This window comes from Protopterus annectens, chromosome 6.part1 (genome assembly GCF_019279795.1).
Source record: "Protopterus annectens isolate FY-2018-M chromosome 6.part1, PAN1.0, whole genome shotgun sequence".
Classification (NCBI taxonomy): Eukaryota; Metazoa; Chordata; order Ceratodontiformes; family Protopteridae; genus Protopterus; species Protopterus annectens.
Genome location: NC_056738.1, coordinates 527,525,925 through 527,547,175, shown reverse-complemented (window position 1 = coordinate 527,547,175; position 21,251 = coordinate 527,525,925). Strand labels below are relative to the sequence as shown.

The 21,251-nt window shown below is 39.4% G+C and overlaps 1 protein-coding gene across 2 annotated transcripts in view; it reads left to right on the top strand.

Moving 5' to 3' along the window:
* The first annotated feature begins 290 nt into the window (after positions 1-290).
* Positions 291-21,251, top strand: part of POFUT2 (protein O-fucosyltransferase 2) — a 323,653-nt gene continuing 302,692 nt past the window's right edge. The window contains exons 1-2 of one of the 2 annotated variants that reach the window (XM_044075990.1): positions 291-459; positions 14,320-14,570. In XM_044075990.1, the coding sequence (XP_043931925.1) occupies positions 317-459; positions 14,320-14,570 (394 nt within the window). In that variant the 5' untranslated portion in view covers positions 291-316. The remainder of the gene's footprint in view (positions 460-14,319; positions 14,571-21,251) is intronic. The other variant, XM_044075987.1, reaches the window with a different exon arrangement.

Here is a 21,251-nt window from a genome sequence, read left to right as displayed (position 1 = left end):
AAGAGGGACAGATCTAAATTTTGAGTCAAAATCAGGGACGCCCCTGGAGAGGTCTCAGCAATTTAGCAGGATTCACTGTTTCATAAGTTATATATCGCATATGATTTCCTTTCCTTCTAAGCTATAACTTATAATTAAAAGACTTCAATATACTAATCACCAATGAAAATAACGTAGGAAGCCAATCCGTTGGCAAACAGCCCTTGAAAGCATAATATCAGAATTTGTCAATAGCCACACCTAATGTTAGGAATTACAAACCCGGAAGTTTATAGTAACCAGGGCGATGAAGGGTCGTTTCGTCGGAAGTGCAGTTATGATGGCGACTGGTGGAAGTTTGGGTAACGTGGCGCTGTGGTTGTTGTGGATTTTACCACCAGTTTTGTGTGAGACTGGGGAATTTACTGCTGGTCACAGTGCTGGATCTTTGCCTTCTAGTGGCACCGCCCGGAGCCGCAGGTAAGTGAGGCAAGGGACTGGATTATTTCCCATAGATTGCTACAGATCTGGTGCTGATGAGATGGATTGTAAGTTAGTAAAATAGGGACTCAAGAGTGGAGTAGTGGTGTATGACCTCACTGATGGGTGGTGATCAGGGTTCTCCAACTGGGTCCATAACTGGTTTCTGTACCTAGTATTTTTTGTTGAAATGAAGGTCGCGGTTAGAGAATAACTTATACGTGGCAATTCTATTCAAAAGAATATTCTAAAAGCAGAAGGGTTTGTCATAACACACATGCACGCCTTCCGAAGAATCTCATACACGTATAGAAAAAAATCAGGTATATTTGGAGGACTGGAGCAAAAGTTTGGAGCAAATTCAGGGACATCCTTAAAAAAAAACGGGACAGTTAAGAAAATGAGTCGTTGTTTTTGGAGAGTAGACAAATGATGTAGAATGAGGAGCAGGTTGTATTTCTGTTGTTTCTAGGAATGGTCATTCACTTGCTCATTTTTTTGTTGTTGTTTTGGTCCCTTTGCCTGCCAGCCAGCTAACCATCAGCTGTTCTGTAGGACTGTTCCTGTAGTTCTCTTTTATCTTAATGTCTCTGGCATTATTTCTTGGTGCTAGGACTGCAGCACTGGCAGATTGGTAAGGGGAGGTTAACTGGAACAGAGCAGCTGTCAGCATTACATGTACCATCTTGCACAACAGAGAGCCATCTACTGATGTCTTCCGCATCACTAAGTGTAATGTCAGCTTCAGACCACCCCTTCTATGCCAAAATGATAATGGCAATCTGCCTGATGATTGTGGCACTGTTCACTGGGGACTTATCAGACCATGGACAGAATCCTCTCCCTCCTGGAGTGGACAGGCTGGCAAAAAGCTCTTTTTACACCTCCTCACCCACCTCCTTCAGACCCTGAACTGCTAGTTAAACTCTGGTCAACTGGGTCATAGTTAGGCCTTCATTCCTCTGTACTATGGAGCTGGGAATTGACATGCATTTTTATCTATTTTTACTTTTAACTTACTGTGTGATTTACTGACAACAAATTGCAATTGCTATGTAGTGATAGTAAGCGTCCATCTCTTAATAAGAAAGCAAAGGTTCAGGTAACCTGTAAAGTTTGGGAACTAATAGCAATAATGTCCTCCCCACCTCACAAAGTCTAGTTTCAGTTCCCCCATGGTTTATACTCACAGTATTGTTTATTTATTTATTTAACTTATGTGTGAGTTGCAAGAGGTTTTCCACTTTTTCAGCTGCCCACATTTTACAGTACAAATCAAATCCTATATCTATGTGTTTCGATACCAAAATGAAGAGTCCTTGCAGAAGAATTTTAGTTATTTCTACTGCTTTATCATATTAATATCTTTTAAGTATATAATGTGATAGCTGTCTCCCACATTTAGTGGAACATTATGGAATTTTTTCTTCTAAAATATCAAGAGATTTTAGTTTTGAATTTTTTTCCAAATACAGTTGCCAAAATTAGGACTTTTTTTTTTGTAAAGGGACAAGTGGTGACCATAAACATTAGTCCCTGGGACAGTTCGTTCTTTCATTCACACATGTTTCTGGCCTGATTGCTCATAGGTAAAGCTGCTCGTGCAGGCCATTTTAAGACTAGCTAATTTCTCTTCATAGGTCAGAATGACAAACCCCAACCCCTCAAACTTATGGTTCATAGATTAATACCAGGCTATCGGTCTGCAGATTATTACAGGCATAGACAATAACAGGAGGAGAGATTCAAACCCTGTATCTTGTATCTGTGAGGTAAATACTTTAGCCATTATGCCAACCTGTATTTGATTTTGGAATATGATGTTGATTGGCTTGCTGTCATTTTAAGTGAGTAATAAGTAAAATGGTAATGTTTTTCAGCTTAGTCTTCTTTGTTCAGAATTTTGCGTAATTATTATTTTGACGATACAGGGAGCTTGGAATGTGAATATCAACAGTTCTAAACACCTCAAATATTACTTGTTGAAATATTCATGCCATATTGTGATTGAGAGGTAGTGAAAAACACAAGCACTTGCTCAAATACACTTATGATCTTAAAAAGCAAAGAAAAGGTAAAATTGTACTCTTCTCTCCTTCCCATTCCTCCCTTCCACTTGCTTCTGCCCTTTTCTGCTGACATCATCAAAATAGATAGAAGGTTTTTGTATACAATTGTTGTAACATTTCTAGGGTAGAATTCCCGGTTTACCTTCATATCGTCAATCCTAATATGGTCGAAACCGCTTCTGCGAATACCAAAGTGCGAACGTCTCCAACATAGGGTTGCCACCTTTTAACAAGGCCAAAGTGGGACATGGGGATGTTGCTAGTAGGACAGGGTGTGTGACCAATATGACACTGGCCACACCCCCACCACGACATCACCAGAGGTGTTAGAGATGCAGTATTACAGTTATGGGTACAACATTGTGACATTACAGCATACTGAAAACTCAAACCATTTAAATGAAGTGAAGCATTACTGCAAAAACACATTACTCAGTTGTAACAGTAAGCAAACTTTAAAGGAATAAAAAAATGCACTACTCATTAAACAGGCACTTGTTTATTTAGAAAAGTAAAAAAAAATCATAAACCGACCACAACTATTCTGAAAGAAAACTAAAAAAATCTACATACCACACACAAGCCAAGTGTAAAATTAAGACTGTTTTTATTGTAAATTAAAGCTAAAGCAAAGAACACCACAAAACTACATACTGCAACCTAGTACTACATACTGCACACTAGTACACTAAATCACTTTTTTTTAAAAGTGTATTTTGAATTAGATTTTATGGCTTGAAGAAGGGCCCGGTTTGAAACAATATTTGAATGAAAGTCACTACATTTCATCCGGTAATTTACAATCATCGTTAGTTCAGCTTTTAACAAGTCTACACTACATCGATTTCGCACATCTGTCCATTTACCTTTCACCAAAGAAAAAACTCTTTCTGCAAATGCATTTGATGTCGGTATAGATATATAGCAATTACCAGATATAGTGCAGTCAGCTCAGGCCCTTCTCTGAAAAGCTTCAGCCACTTTTCTCCTGGGGTCAAGCTTGTCTTACATAACTGTTCGAGAAAGGGCCTAATTGCCAAGTAGTCCCTGAAAAGATGGTCTTCACCTACATCCTACAGACTTAGGGCAGTGGTGATTGAAAGCAAAGGGCTCAGTTAGACATAACTGAGACAGTGTAAACAAGTAGTTGTTTTCGGTATAATCAAACCACTGTTCCAAGTTCTTCACTGCTGTCTTCAAGAACACAATGAAGTCTCTTTCCAGTTTGTTAGCAGAAGTGCTGTCTAATGTGCTCATAAGTGCCCTAAGTTTCCCTCCAAAGAAAGCACCTTCAGCTCTTGCCTGCAGTTTTTGCTTCAGAGAGACCATTACACAAAAAGTTTCTATGGCAGTAAGTCCTGATTTTTCTAATGTACTTATATGTTCATTAAAATCCTCAAGAACAGCACAGAAAAAGTGCAAATAGCGTAGGCAATTCATTCTCACCATGCTCATTAACAAGTACTGCCATATCTGCCTGGGGTCTCCTCTTCTCCCTGGGAGAGGAAATAAGACTGGAGCACTGGGAGATTTTTCACTACTCTTTCAGTGGCAGGCAGTAGTGACAGCCACCTTGTTGGCACATGTCTTAACAGACTCTCAAATTCTATGCCACAAAACTCGAAGTCTTTAAAGTCTCTGGTCCTTGTGGCAGAACCTGAGAAATGGCTGAAAAGTTTCATTACAAATACTTCCACGTTGTACGGTAGTTGTGCTACAGCTTTTTTGGCTGCCTTGTGAATGATGTGGGCAACACAGTTAGGCTTCTGGAGTGATGGGAACTTTTCTTTTAATCTGGTATACACACCAGATTTCTTCCCATAGTTCACACTGGCATTATCAGCCCCATATGCTGAAATGCTGTTCCAGGGCAAGGAGTGCCGTTCCATAATGTTTGCAATTTGCTGCGTTATGGCCTGTGCAGATTCATCAGGGTCTTCATAGAAGTCCAAAAGGCCATTCACCACCCCTTCTTCTTTAGAAAAATAACTCACAACAAGTGGAAATAATTTTATGTTCCCCTTGTTGGAAGCATCTGATGAAATAGCAAATGAAGTGCCTGGTTTTTGAAGGTCATGCAGGAGGCATTCCAATGAGTGCGGTGCCAAAACATTTTCGACTATGACTTCAGCCATGGTTCTTCCACAAGATAGTTTTTTTTGCAATGTCTGAGTCACCGCACGACTGGCTAGCCAATTACGGCACAGTCCAAGCTGTTATAGGAAATATTGTGCTTAACAGCATGGAACACCTCAGCGGCTTCTGCCACAATGATCCTAAGTTCTTTGTTATGTGTGATTGATATGACGGTAAACCAGAATTCCCATTTAATTTTAATTGTCATGTGTTTCTTAATTCATGAGGCCATTCATCTGAATTGACAATAGTTGATTTTTACCGGGTTCTGAGTAGCAGAATTGGTTTAGAAAGGATCATAATATCAGTTTCAAGACTCTTGTGTAGTTCAGACTGATGAGTTCCATCTAAACAAGAACTACTGGTAAAAACTGTTATACCAGTGAGAGGCGCAGCAACATGTCAAATTAAGTTCCATATCTTTTGCACAGCTAAGCAAGACTATAAAGCATATGTTCAAGCTCTGCTCATGAAATTCACACTCTGGACAGCAGCAGTTCACTCAAGCACATGTGGCAGTACTAGAGCTGAAGGCAAAAAGTTTTATTCACTGCAAAATGTTTCACACCATTCACCATTCATGAAGAACCTTTCTTAGTTGTATTTTTGCTAATTGTTCAATTGTAGTACAACTTGGGAAAGATCTGAAAGATTAGGGATTAGAACAGACTTGAATTCAGTTTTCTGGATGGGGGATTCCACAACCCAGCCAGCCAAGAAAGACGAAGCTTTACTTGCTGAGCTTATTATGTAAGGCTCCTTCACCTCCTTAGCAGAATAAGCAACACCAGTCCGTAGAAATCTAATAGGAATGGATGTCTAGTGAAACCTGCATCTTGCCCTGAATAGAAGGAGGAAGCACAAATGCAAAGTTTACATTTTTCCTGGCTTCATCTTGTAGTTAGAAACACTAGTAAAAGCTTCAAAAAGATTGATGATCTCTGGGAAAAGCTGTTTGGATCTGAGAACATCTATTTTTTTATTTGTTAACCAGGTAGGTGGGCTGGTCTATTGACTCTTTACAGGTATGACTTGGGCTCAGAAGGAGCATACAAGCAAGCATTCAGGTGTTTTGTGTATACATGCATTTGGTTGTTTACAATTGTTTGTACAGTACAGTGGTGGTTATAACAGATATAAGAATGAGGAGACTGTCTATCAGCTAACATTCCAAACATATTATGGTAAAAGTTTGTACAGTAAGTATGTACATTTTTAATATCTTTACATTATTTACAATTGTAATAGCAGTAGTAATGGTGGTAGTGATAGTGACACGTTGGCCGTTATTCCTAACCTTTTGTAGCTGGATTCATTGATAATGTGCTTCTGTAGGCCAGCTCTGAACTCTTTAAATATTGGTATAGTTTTAATTTCTTTAGGTAAATGATTCCGTAAATCATTAGCACAGAGACAGAAGGATTGTAGATATGTTAAGCTGGGTTCCTGACTGTGGGCAAAAATATTTGCAGCTTGATACTCGGTGAGTCTGCTATCAACATGGGAAGTAGAGGAAATAGAGAATGTCCTTACATTCTCTGCTGCATTATTCTTAACGATATGGGGATTCCCTGCGGTGGAAGCCTGACATCCGGTCAGTCTTCCAAAGACTTCTGAATTTAAAAGGTATGCCGAACATCACCATATGCTCCCTGCGTCATGTAGGGAATAAAGGTGACGTTCAGGCTTAGCAAAAACTGAACTTCTTTGCTGCTAGTCTGAACTTAACTTTTACATGGTCACTCTGTTTACCTGCATCTGTCTTCTGCCAGTTGAATGCATTTTCATTCTCCAGTGACTGCGTACGCCTGTTTGCTGTTTTTTCAAGATAAGTGCCCCATTGGGGATTTTGTTTTTTTCTCATTTTTTTGTGTTCCTTGAGGTTAATGTCATCCAGAAAGGATAAATACCAGTGTGGGAGACAAATTCCCCATAGAGATCGCCACAATGAGTGTCCTTTTTGCTTAGGTCTTCTCATGACCATACGTCTTGTTCTATTTGTCAGGCATTTTTTCCAAAAACCCTTCACAGTAGACTTTCTTCCCTTTCCTTGTACCTTGAGAACCAGCTTCTTAAGAAGCTCACTAAAGATACTATGGAAGGAATCTTCCACCCCAAGGATCAGCTGTTAGGGGAAGAGGAAGGTGAAAAAGGTACGACCGGAATCTTCCACTGTCCAGCCTCTGCCAGGTGTTTATCCTGAGGTCGTTATGAACCCAGAGGCTCGCCTGGCTGTGTTGTCAGATTTCTCTGCCCTGTTATGGAGGCCTGTGAGGATCTGGCTGGCAGCATGTCCGAAGAGGCTTTGCAGACATCTCTCTCAGACGTTCAGAGGAAACCACAGTTGATTTATTTGAAGGGGTCTAGGGCATTCTTCAGTTTTTTTAGTTTGGAAGAAGTTCCTGCTATGGCTCTTGAGTGTCCTCTTGGGTCTGAATCTTTTCAGGATGATCCCTTAAAAAAGAAACAAAAAATTAAACGTGTTTATTGTGTTTCTAGGGATCCACAAAGTGAGTGGCAGGCTTTTACCCAATGGTTATTTTCTGTCTTAATGTCCTTGAAGCCTTCTCATGGTGTTTCAGTTTCTGCTCCTCCTTTTCTTCTTCTTTCATCTTTTCCCAGTTAGGGGTTGCCACAGCTACTCCTCTTAAAAGACCTAGAGACCAGGATCCTTCCGAGGACGAGTCAGATTCTGCTGACAAATTCCTAACTTATTCTACTCAAATTCCTTCTCCTTTGGGCTGTGGGTTAGAGGAGGAGGAATCTATTAGTCCTGATGTTCCTTTGGAGGAAATTTCTTTTGGGGACACACACTCTAGGATCATAGATTTTTTAAGTGGGATTGTACTTAGGTCTCTGATATCCATAAGGGGTACTATGAGTTGTAGTTGGACTCTCCTAAACCTGCGGCTATTCCTTCTGTCTTGGTTGCTTTACTGGATGCTTTCTTCAATGCTTCTCAGGCAACTAATTCTCTTCCCTCTGCTCCCTAGAAGCTTGATATGTTTTATAATGTTCTGAGGATTGTTCTTTTGTATGTAAATGTCCTGCTGCTGACCCCTTGGTAGTGTCTGTAGCCTCTGATAACCCATCTCAATTGCTTCCTTTACCCAAGTTATTGCCTTCTGACAAGGGCAGCAGAGCTATGGACAGGCTGGTCCAAAAGGTTTACACTTCTGCAACCCTAGCTTTTAGGGTTATTAATTCTCAGACCCAATATGTCTAGGTACGTGTTGGTTCTTCTTTCTTAGGCCTGTCAACCTATTTTTGATTTTTTCAGACTCTGAGGGTAAAACTTCTGTCCTTTCCTTGGTAGGGACTTCCTCTCAAGTTGTTTGTAATTCTATTAAATTTAGTTATGATGCAGTGGATGCCCCTTCTAGGGGTTGCTGTTTTTGGTTCAGTTATGTGGAGGCATTCTTGACTTAGGCTTCAAACTCTGCCTGATGTTATTAAAGCTAAGTTGATGGATGCTCCTCTGGATTCCAAACTTTTGTTTGGGGAAGCTACTGCTGGTTTGTTTAAGTCCCTTCAGGATAAGATAAGGCATTACGGGAACTTAAAAACATGTGTTTGTTTCTCTGTGCCTAAATTTTAGAGAAACTACCCTGCTAAGCATGCCTTTGTTCATAGACAGTCCTGTCCTTCTACTAAAGGTAAGAAGACTGGCAAATGGACTCCTCCTGCTAAGGCTACTCAATTTTCAGGGGCTCCGAAGCTTTCCTTTCTGGGCAAACCAGGTGCTGTGTGACTATCCATCCCTTCCCAGCCACATTCCTCTTTCTCTTTTCCGGTTTGGCTTCAGATCACTCAGGATTTTTGGGTTCTGTTGATCATTTGTTAAGCGTACTTCCTGGTGTGGAAATCCCATCCTCCTTTTTATAGGCATTTCTCAGCCTCCTCCGGAACATTTTCATTTTTACTAGAGGTTCTTCAGGATCTCTTGTCTCAGGGTACTATTCAAGAGGTGCCTGTGTCCCAAAGGGGGGAAGGGTTCTACTTCCAACTGTTTCTAGTGCCCAGAAAAGAGGACACTCAGAGACCTATTCTAGACCTCTCTCATCAAAACACTTTTCTAAAGGTACCTTCCTTTTGGATGATGATCCTTCTGATTCCTTTTCCTCTCTTGCTCCCTCAGGCCTATATGGTGTCTCTGAATCTCAAGGATGCTTATCTCTGTATTCCAGTCCATCCTCCTTTCAGGAAGTTTTTGTATTTCTCTGTTGCTTCCTGACATTTTCAGTTGTCTGCTTTGCCCTTTGACTTTTCTTCTGCCCCAAGGGTGTTACCAAATGCCAAGCTCCTTTGATTGCCTTTCGCAGACTTCAAGGAATCCAAATATTTCCTTACTTGGATGACCTGTTGATTCAGGCATTTTCTCCAGAGACCCTACTGCAAATTTTAAAAAGTCTTCTCTGATTCCTTCTCCGGATCATGTTTTTCTGCATTGCAGGATTCACACAGTGCCAGTGCTTGCATCCCTGCCCTCCAAAGGCCATAACTCTCATTTCTTTCTTTCATACTCCTCTTCCTCTGGCTTCCATTACTACCAGGGAGTTTCTGAGAGTTTTGGGTTTCATGGCATTTACATTCCGATGCTCCCTCTGGCCAAACTTCATATGAGAAAGTTTCAGTGGTTTCTGAAGTCAATGAGGCTTCAACAGGCTCATCCATTAGAATTTATAGTTCCTCTTATTCCTTGCCTCAGACATGAACTTCTCTGGTGGATTCAGCAGTTGTCACTGAATCCAGTGATCCCTTTATATCCCCCTCTTCCCTCTCAAGAATTGTTCACGAATGGCTCAGACATGAGATTAGGGGTGACTTTTGGCTCTCTAAGGGTACAGGGGGTGTGGTCTCATTGTCAGCAGAAGGAGCCTGTCAATGTCAAAGAGATGAGAGCCCTTCTGCTGGCTCTTCAGGCCTTTCAGTCTCCCTTTTTTCCAGGGCCTGTCAAGGTCTTCACAGACAATACCACAGTGATGTGGAATATCAACATGAAGGGTGGAACAAGATCTTATCTCCTTTGCCAGTTAGCATTTATGTTATGGGATCTTAGTGTCAAGTGACTCTTCCAGCAGTTTATATCCCTTCTGGTCAGAACATTGTGGCAGACACTTTGAACAGGTCCTTGACTCAGTCCCATGAATGGATGCTTCACAGGGATGGGTTTCTGGACATTATTCACCAGTGGGATAGTCCTCAAGGTTGATCTTTTTGCCTCCCCTCTGAATAGACACCTTCCTGTGTTTTGTGCCAGAGTCCCAGGTCCTCTGGTATGGAAGGTGGACATCCTCTCATTCTCTTGGAAAGGGTTGTTTCTTTATGCATTCCCTCTCCTTCCTCTCATTCTGAAAGTCCTGTTCAAAATCCAACAGGATGCTCCCAAAATCTTGTTGGTGGCTCCCTTTTGGCTACAACAGCACTGGTTCCCTCTTTTTAGCCAGGGGCAATCATCACCAGTTACCTCACAGGGTGGATCTAATTGCACAAGACAAGGGATAGTTTATCCATCCCGATCTGTCCACGCTTCAGCTGGCAGTGTGGGTGGTAGGATTTTGATTTTTCATAGGCATTTTTTTTCTGAGGACATGTTGCAAGTCCTGCAGGAGGCCCGGAAAGCTATGACTAGCAAATCCTACTTATCCAAATGGAAGTTTTCTTTTTGGTATCTCTCTCGTAACCTGGACCCACTTACTGTGGATGCGCCTTTGGTTGTCTCTTATTTGTGTGAGCTGATCAATGCTGATTTGGCCTATTCTTCTTCTATTAAGACCCACCTATGAGCTATCTCTGCTTGTCTGCCTTTTTCTCCTCCTTTAGCAGCTAGATTTGAAGTGAGACAATTTCTTAAAGGTGTCCTTAATATTAGACCACCCAGGAAGTTTGTTCCTCCTGTCTGGGATCTTAATTTTGTTTTGGAGAAGTTGACTCAGGCTGCTTTTGAGCCTGCTGCTTCAGCTTCCATTTAACATTGTTGCTGTTTTGTTAGCGCGTATTTCTGCCAAATGGTATCTGAGTTGCAGGCCCTTATGGCTTGTCCTCCTTTTTTGATTTTTCATGAGGACAAGAGTGTCCTTGCGCACAAACCCTTCTTTTATGCCGTAAGTGGTTAATGAGCTATCACTTAATCCGTCTATTAATCTGCCTACTTTTTTCAGATCTCTCCAAACTGACAGTGAGAGGGTGCTGCATACTTTGGACATGCATTGGCAACTTAGAATTTATTTGGATATGACCAAGGCTATCAGAAAATCTGATTAGTTATTTGTTTCTTTTCATCCTAGATCTTTGAGGCTTGCTGCATCCAAGCAAATTATTTCTTCTTGAATTTCAAATGCTATTTCCTTTTGTTAAACTTTTCATGGCAAGAGTGTTTCTTTTTCATTTAAGGCTCATTCTACTACAGCTGTGGCTTCTTCTGGTCCTTTTTTCAAAGGCTTAGATACTAATTTTATTCTTGAAGCAGTTACCTGTACTTCTGTGCATACCTTTTACCAAGCAGTGTGAGTTGGATGGTATCTCTGGAGGTAGGGTTGGTTTTGCTAGTTCAGTTCTTCATGGTTTTTTAGGGACTCTTCTGCCTATTCCTCCTCCCAAGTTTCCTCTGGAGCTTTGGCACTCTCCCATATCATTAAAAATACTGCAGCAGCATTGAATGTAAGGACATAGTAGAGGTGTGTAAACTCTTATTGTAACAGTAGATGTCCTTGCCTTCACTGTTGCAATATTTGGTAGTCTGGTTTGTTTCTCCTAGGCCTGTGAAGAAAATTGGCTTCATTCCAAGTCAGACTTTCCAGGTAAACAAATGTTAAATAAAAAATAAATAAATATTTGCTTCTTCTCTCCATCCCCCTAGTTCTTTACCTTCCTGGATGTACACGTTACCTCTTGGGCTCCTTGGACTGGTGTTCCTCCTGGGGCAATCAGTTCTGTTTTGGTAAGCCTGGACGTCACCTTTTATGCCCTATGTTATGTAGGGAGCATATGGTGATGTTCGGCATACCTTTTAAATTCAGAAGTCTTTGGAAGACTGACCGGATGTCGGGCTTCCACTGCAGGGAATCCCCATATCATTAAGAAAACTGCAGCAGTGAAGGCAAGGACATCTACCCTTATGGTAAGATTTTACACAATTGTACTTTACTCGTTTACTCCTTGACCCTCATCAATTTGGCTTTATCAAAGGAAGGTCCTGCCTCTTTAACCTCATTAATTTCTTTGAGAAAATAACTGAAGCACTAGATAGTGGTTATACAGTAGTTACAGCATATCTAGACCTGGCTCCGACACTATTCCCCATATAAGCATTATTGATGGACTTGAAAGTCTGAATGTAGGTCCTTTATATTGTGCTGTGGATAGATAACTGGTTGGCATAGTGGAGGTGCCACTTCTGAAAGCATAACAGTTGCCTCAGTGGGCTCAGTTTTGGGCCCTCTCCTTATTTGGCATATATTTCTCAGACCCCTAGGCCAGCGGTTCTGGCCTGTGGTTAACTAAGTGTGCAGATTACTGTAAAGTGGGTGTTATTTGATCTTTAACTTACTCACAGTTGCTTCAACATGGCTTAGACCATATTGATAAGTGGTGTAAGAGCAGTGGCCTCAAACTAAATGTAAAAAATGTAGCATAGTGTATTTTGGATAATTCCTTATCAGTTGACCATCATTTCTCCACAGTAGTTCAGAAAGGCTTTTATGTGGCCCATCTAATTTCCAAAGGCGTCTCTACTAGTTCCAAAGAAATCTTAATTCACCTTTACTCATATCTTAGATCCATTATTGAATGTAATGCTCCTTTTAGCATGTATTTATCTAAAAATATCACATAACTGGAGAGATCTCAGAGATTCATAACTAAAAAGATCTGTGGCCTCATAAGTCGTTATCAGGAGAGACTGCCAGCCCTTTCTCTGTATTCAATTTCTTACAGACTCCTCTGTGGAGATCTGTGTCTAGCCTTTTGTACCATGAAACATCTAACCCTATCTGATCTCCTGTTCCTTCACAGAACTAATGGTACATCAAATACTCAGTTAAACTTCTTCAGCAGATAAATAAGGCACGGCACGATAGGTTGATATCCCACTGTATCCCTTGCCTCTGGAACAAGCTTCCACTACATGTGAAGTCCACCTTCAAGGTGAACCTAGATAATTGGATGGGCAGCCTCAAATTCTCTCTCTCTCTCTCTCTCTCTCTCTCTCTCTCTCCATTTTGTTTTTCTGTTCTTGCATATAGAGGGAACTAGTTTTTTTTGCATAAGCTTGAAATGGTCTGCAGACAGACCATTTGCCTGGTACTTTCCTATGAACTTATTGGTGCCACATTGTAGGACATAATTTATGGAAATATGGTGACCAAGTTTAACATAGTAGGCTGCCCTCTTATAAAAAGTCTTAATGACCTTGATTATGAACTCAGGCAAACCAAACTGACTCAGAACATTAAGTAAAACAGAGATGTACTGTAGAACAAAGTGTAGCTTTTAGAGATGACTACCTTAAAATTATGTTTTCTGTTGAATTAGGTCAGGTCATACGAATATCATCAGCTGCAAATTTGTACTTACTAGCTTAAGTGTTGTAATCTCTGATATCGTGTCTCTAGGGCAGGTATTTCTGTCAGGTCTGTTCCATATACTTCCTGGACAGCTTTCCTTTTGGCAAGTCGGATTGTTGTAACATTGGCAAGATAATTTTGATAGTAAAAATTGACAGTGTCTGAAACAGAGTCAACCGTCTTCACTTATTTCATTTACATCTCTGGATGTTGTTATATTGTTATTGTTTGATGCATGTGGCTGAAGCCGTATATTAATTTGAAAAAAAAAAAAAATATATATATATATATATATATATATATATATATATATATAATATGCATGTGTCAGTGTATTTCAACAGAAGTGGAAATGCAAAAAAGGAAGTGTGTTCCAATTAGTGTAAGTAAGCATTTCCACTTCTTTTAGTTAAATAGTTGTACCATTTATGTTGGCAGTAGAACTGTGCACTAAAAGTAATTGTCCATTCAGTTTAATTCTGTTTTCCTACCTTTGTGTAGCTAAGTAAACTAGATGACCTCTGCAGCTTTAGTCTTGAGAAGCATCTCAGTAGATGTATTGTATGTCTGACCTCCAAGAGCCATTAATTATTCTCATTTTTAAGAATACTCCATTTTCCTAATCTATTTCTCTTAGCAGCTCATTAGGTGGATTATTCAAGGGCACTGTGATTAAGTGATTAGCTCGGACTCAGGTAGTTTGCAAGAGGAGAATGAAGGAATCCTTGCCAAAACCACATGAAGCTTGTTAGTTCATAGTCATAACTGTTAGACAATTAATAAATATTCTTTAATAGTACTCTGCATGAGCTTTTTTCAGATTCTGACTTTTGAGTATTGTAAACTCTTCATTTCTCTCCTTTTTTAAAACATGGGGCTATGTCTTTCATAGCAAGATTTATTTCAGCGGCATCTTAATCTGCAAGGGAAAATACATTCATAATGAATTCCTTCTTTTCTCCATTTCCGCTATATGGTGTCTGATGCATTTTATAAGTTTCTTAGTAATTTTCAGTAGCTGTCAAATTTGTATTATAAAATATTCATGCAACATTTGAGGGACTGTTTTCTAACAATTGTTGCTGCTTTAGGTATCTTCTGTATGATGTTAATCCACCTGAGGGCTTCAACTTGCGTAGAGATGTGTACATCCGCATTGCCTCACTTTTGAAGACTTTACTAAAGAGTGAAGAATGGGTGCTGGTCCTTCCACCTTGGGGGCGTCTCTACCATTGGCAGACTCCAGGCATTCATCAGGTTCAGATTCCTTGGTCCAATTTCTTTGACCTCCACAGTTTAAACAAGAATATTCCTGTAGTCGAGTATGAAGAGTTCATTGCAGGTAAAGTGCACATATATGTTTCCTGAAGTGGTTGAGCATATTGCAGAATATTGCATCAAACGTTGTTTTCCCTGATTATTCTTTTAATGAGCAGTGGTAACAACTGTTTGGAAGATATAAATGTAATTTGTGCACAATATGCATTAAGGACTGTTTCATTTTAAGGAAAAGAGAAAGTTTTAGTTAGCACTGCTATCGTATGTGGGTCAGGGTTAGAGTAAGGGCTGAGGAATGGGATGTGCATCTGTGTGAATCTCTGTTTGTGTGTATTCAGGTTAGGGTTAGAAAGTTGTATGGGAGTGTACTTCATGTTGTGTGTGTGTGTGTGTGTGTGTGTGTGTGTGTGTGTGTGTGTGTGTGTGTGTGTGTGTGTGTGTGTCTTGATTAGTGCTATTGTTAGATAAAAGGTGTTTTGTTATACAATGTAGAAGGTTAGGGATAGAGTTAGCAAACTTGTGTAACGTGGTGCAGGGAGAATTGTCTTCTTTTATTGCCTTGTGTGTAACATTGACAAGGTTTGTGATGCAGTCATTTACAAAGTATTACAGATGGGAGGGTGTTTCTGGAGTTAGAAATATGTTAATTTTATATTTATTCAGTGAGACTGTCCAAAAGCAAAGTTTCCCATATGCATACGAGTTACAGAAAAGCTTCATAAAAATTAAAAATAGTGAAGTCAATACACATCAGAAGCATCTTTGAGACATCATGAGATAGCATATGCTATGATTCAGAGCTGCATGAATTGAAACAACAATGTACTTAATACATATATTTTCAAAGTGCTAGTTTGATACAGTATTTGTTGTAAAGGTTACTGAGAACTTATTACACAGGTGTTAGTTAAGTGCATCTGAATAAACACTGCCGAATACTGAACTATAGACAGCAGCTGGAATAAAAAGTCAGTAAACTCCATAAAAATGCAGGTTTTTATTTCCTTTTTTATGAGCAGATTTTGAATATAATTGTGCTGCCAGCTATTCTTCATTAGCATTTCCCTTCCTCCTCCAGACAAGTCCTTGTTGTTAGAAATAGAAATGACACTCGCAATATAGACAGAAGCATTTTAACCATAAGACAATTGGACTTTTCTGTATCATCTTTAAATGGTGGCCTAAAAGCATTTTCCAGATAGGACATTGCACTTTCAGTTTAAAGCAGGAAAGTACAGCAGTATGTAATTTAATTAAGCACAGCAAGCTTTTATAGATAGCTAATATATATGTGCAATTATTTGAAATGATATAGTGCTTCTAATGCTCTAGCATCTATTAGATAATTGGGTACTGTCAGTTTTGTTTCTAAAAAGCAGTGTCATAATCCAAAGTATCATTTTACATGGACTTTGTCATGTACTCTTGTCACTGTGTTAGCAGGCAGATGCAATTGTCATGTGCCAGCTCTCTCTACTTTGTCTTGTAACATGTCTGTTAATAGGCAGAATTCCAATACCCAATAATGCCTTGTTCAAGGGCTGGTCAGCCAACGTAGAGCTAGCCTTTAACAATCCTTGGTATAGCGGAATAAACTGTGTTCTTGTACAATACATTCAGTTACATACTCAAAAGATTTTTGACTAACTGCAATTCACCTTTTTCAGTTTAGAGAATACATATAAGAATCCACTTAAAGAGACAGATGTTCATTATATACTTGTATAAAAATAATATATTTATCAATAAATTATAACTAGTACCTTTCAAAAGCCAGTGCATGTCTGAATTCTGGCATGCCAGTTGTTGTTGTTATGTACTAATAATCCCTAATAATGTGTTTGAGAAGTGTTCTTGGCCAACTGACCTATTTGGCTAATTAATAAAGTAATCCTTTTTCAGTACCTTTGTAAATTTAAGCTACAGAGAAAAATACTATATTTTCTGTGTTTTTCCTGAGGATGTAAAAACCTTTTATCACCTCAATATTTACCCTAGTATATCCATTTGGGCCATAAGTACAGTGCAGCCCAGTTTTATGGTTCTCCACCCCTCAGATGACACCTGTAGTGAGACACTAAATTATAGGGAGGTTCATTTAATTTGCCAAGTACTATTTCCTTTCTAGAGAGAAGATGTGTGGAAATGGTAAAATCGCCAGATGCTAAGGGTAGGAGTCACCCTGTGCAGAAAATATTTCAGGACTTATTACAAGGGAATATTAAATACCCAAGCACCATTTCTAAGTCTACAGATTTATTTTGTAAATATTCCAGGGATAGGCCTCACCCATACTTAAGTTTGAAAGGTAACCCAAGTAGTCTAAATCTTCAGTGACACCATCTAGTACTGCATCTTTAACTTTTTTTAGGTCACTTCTATTTCAGAGATATTTGCTCATCCAGTAGTTCTTGAGTTTCCTAGAAACTGTATGGCATCTATTTGACTTTATACAGTGAACAGGGACCTGTCCAGCAAACTCCTCCCATCAAGTTAACAAAAACAGATGCTCTAACCCCTTCTAATACTGCATCTCCTGATAAAGATGCGTCTTAAGTGTTTCCTGATGCAGTACTAGTAATATTCTTTTCTCCTGCAATATAATCTTGAGAGTGGTGGAGAGTATTTCACTATGTATCCTGCAACTTGCTGTTGTAGGTTATGGAGTTCAAGGTAGGTTAAGCAGTAGATTTCATTTTGTATTATCCAGTATGACTCAGTGTTGAGTATAACACTATTAGGTTTCCTATGCATCATGAAAAGTAAGATACCTCATTTCTAACTAAAGGTCATAAAGAATTAAACATGGATTTGTTTTTTGTAATTTCCTAACTTGGACATTAAAATATTTATCCAGAATTTACATGACGTGCTACTTCAAGACTCTGCATTCAAAAAGTCTGGTTAGATTTATAGACAGTGGTTCAAAGTTCCAAACTAAACATAACATAAACTTGCATATCAAGAATATTAATATATATTAATAATGGATGTCGATAGTGTTAGTTAAATATCTTAAGCAGTAATGGCACCTTACCTTTCTTTTTGTTTTTGGAAAAGTAACATGTAGTAATAGTAGTTGTTACAATGGATGCTACATTTAATTCATTGTCAATGTATTGCCAATGGTTTTGGTTTAAAATTAAGTAATGTGCTTTATTTTCTTAAAGGGGCAGCTAACAAAGTTTCAGTTAGAATAATTGTTAGATGGTGGGAATTCAGAAGGTGCGATGGTATGCAGAACAACAATGTGTAGGATGGAGGATTCGGAGAACTATAGAACATGGTTGTACTACTGGAAAAATACTACAGTGCACATGGCATCCAGACGACTGCATAATATCATGCAAATGACTGTCATTGCATATGAAAATGATGAAAGGAAATTTTGTGGCATGATTCAGAGACGTATAACAGGGACTTTCCACATAGGTGGTAGTCTACTCAACACCGAAAGTGTGATAAGAGACCTTGGGCCACAGATGGACATTAGTCTCTCCTTTGATAATCACATCGCCAGAGTAGTCAGGAAATCCTTCTACATGGCACACCTCATCACAAAAGGTTTCTCATCCAGGAAAAAAGAGATCATTGTTCCCCTCTACTCGTCACTCATTAGACCCATTATAGAGTACAACACCCCTTTTGGTATGTACCTCACAAGACATTTACAACTGGAAAGGCCGCAGAAATACCCCACAAAGAGGATTACTGGCCTCAGACAGATGCTCTACGCAGACCATCTCAAAAAACTCCAGCTTTACTCCATCGCATATCACCTACTCAGAGGCAATCTCTGCCGAACATCCAAAGCTATGTCAAACACAGAGCTGTTGGACATGCTCCACTTAAAGAAATCCCAATCCCTCCGAGGTACACGCTCAAGGGACCTAAACCTTGTCACTACAATAAACAGAACATGCTGGAGGGATAGATTCCAGTCCCAGAGACTTCTCATACTCTGGAACAAACTACCTATCTATATCAAACAAAGCTCCTCATTAGCATTCTTCAAGAAAAATCTTGATGATTGGATGAGAAATAGGAAATTCACCCCGGGGATCACCTCTGTGGCTCTGCTCGACAGGAGCACAGGAAAATTATTTTCTTGGGTGGCGAAAGCCAGGGTACCTTTTTGGCTAGGCTTATGTAGGCCCAAGGGCCAATAGCCTAGTACCTACCTATGAGCCTATAAAGCTAATACTATATGCAGCAGCATTTATTCTTTCTGAATGACAGGAATTCTTGGTGTACAGGAGCTAAATTTGCAACAGTAAGTGAATGATAACACCAGTTATAGTGAACAACAGGAGTTAATGGCTGCTTTTAGATTTTTAATATACTAATAATTATAAGAACATTTCTATTTTAGATTTATTTGTTAACATTACCTATAAGGCTTTATTTTGGTCTTGGTATATTTTAATATGGCTCTATGTATGTGAAAACAAATGATGAGAACATAATATAATTTTTCAGATTTAAATGAATGTTTAATTATTTGATTGTTTATTCAGTTTTATTGGATGACAATGTGTCATGTGTGTCTTGATACTATGTATAAAGGAAGGCGTGTTTTTATTGAGTTTTAAAATACTGAAGAAATGTTATACCCGGAAGCTTTATTTTGTTAAAGTGAGCGTTTTTCACCAGGTTTTTTTGTTTCATGCTTTTGTACTTGCACATCTGGTGCAACTAACTGCAGCTGATTCATTTTTGGTTATATTAAAATTAGGCGCCAGTAGATCTACAGTGTCCATGACCCAAGTAATGACTCGGGATAAGTGTGGCACTATTGTTGGCAGGGGATGACCACAGTCAGCATGTCCTGCAGAAGCAGAATGGAGAGTGGTTATCAACTTCTCCATGAATGTACCAGTGGGTGCTGTTTTATCTGTAGAAGCTGTGGGCAGCACAGTCTGCTTTCTGTTTATGTACACCATGTTACTATGCAGGTTATCACACTGCCATGCAGGAGTTCCTGCCATCATGCTGGTCATGTATAACATCCAACCACAATACTATGGTGTATGTAGCAGCTATCTGTGCCTGGACAACTGATTTGCACATCTGATTGTTGCGTACTATTGTGCCTAGGTTGTGGAAAGACCTGGAGTCATGGTGATAACACCTGTGAAGGCTGCCAGCCTAGCCAGATAGAATTGTGCAGATAATTCTATCATTTGTAAATGTGAATGTGGAACTACAGACTTGTTTTCTTAAATGAAAGAATATGCTGTGAAATGTGAACTTAAAACAATGTAACAACATTGCCCTCTGCTGTAAAGAAAGCTAAGACAAGCATTTCTTGTTTGTCCTTTGAAGTTCAAATTATTTCATGACTGTCTTTGATGTGTACAATTTGGCTCCAGCCAGGCTAGATGAAGGCATCCTGCCTATTGTTTTAACTTAAGGAATAATTACTAGAGTTTACATGTGGAATGTCTTTTATTGATGTAATTTCCTGCAGCTGCAAGATAACAAAATAATGCAGTTTCTGTTGGCATGGGAACACCAGGAAAGTGAAAGAATGATGTAATGTTTATCAGAACTGCAATTTCAATTTACACAGAGAGAATCAGAAGGCGTTAAGCATTTTTGTCTTGATCATCCAACTCACAGCACTGTCTTGCTCATATGTAAGTTATCTTAGATTTGTGTTTTCTTTTAGAAATAGTGTTTTTCTGTGATGTCAGAACTGTACTACTGATTTATTTTAAGTATTTCTGTGTGATCACTGAACTTTTGACTAGCACTGTCTGTGTAGTAGAAAGTATTATATTGTGGTTTTAATTATTTATTATTAAATATTTTAAAACCTTTTGACTGTGGCTGGTTTGTGTAGAGATAATTTAAGCTCTAGAGTACATTGCATATTTATAGAGTTTACTGTCCAAGTCACGCCAAATAAGCTTTGACTGTTTAGTTGCATTTACCAATTAGATAATAATATTGCACAGTAATAACTGGATACCCTTTTAAGGGCCTTTGAGTAGCTGATAAATATTAGTGGGCGGTGGCAGCTGGTACTACAGTATAGTCTGGGGAAAAAGGGGCACAGCTGGAGAACCTTGCCAGCCTTCCCCAGAAGTGTCTGTGTGGTTGTATATACCCTTCTCAAAGTGTGTGTGAGCTACTTGGGCAGGGACACGAAGCACTGGTTGGACAGAGAGGGTGCTAGAGGTTTTAGCTTGCCCACTAGGCTGAGCTCTGGACCCTATAGCTGTGCCAGTAGGGAGTCTTATTGGGGACGTGGAGAGCAAGGGAGCGACCAGCCCCAGACTGACTGTGATTTCTGTGTGCTCTTAAGGGAAATTGCACTTTACTGTGGGTATTTGTTATCCTTTCCTCATATATGAGACACCCTCTCTGGTGTTGGTGGTAAGGATTGAGGCTCCTTGATTGCTGGACCAGGGCACGGGTGTCACATCACCCATCCATCTACCCCTCCCCTGCAGTGTATAATTATCAGAAACAGTGCAGATGACAGATGCCATCTGTGAATATGACTCATTTATTATGTATTTATTTATTTGCCGTTTGATTACCGGGGAAGTCCACTGGGCTGAACTGACCCATTTTCAGTGGAGGCCCGGGGAGAAAAGCTCCAAGATGCATTATACAATTTAGATACAACTGTTAGTTAATATTAAAGATAATATTATGTAGAATAGTTACTCATAAATGCATTAAATATCATGCATAGTTAAATTCATTAACCTTGAAGGTAGGGATCATACAGTTT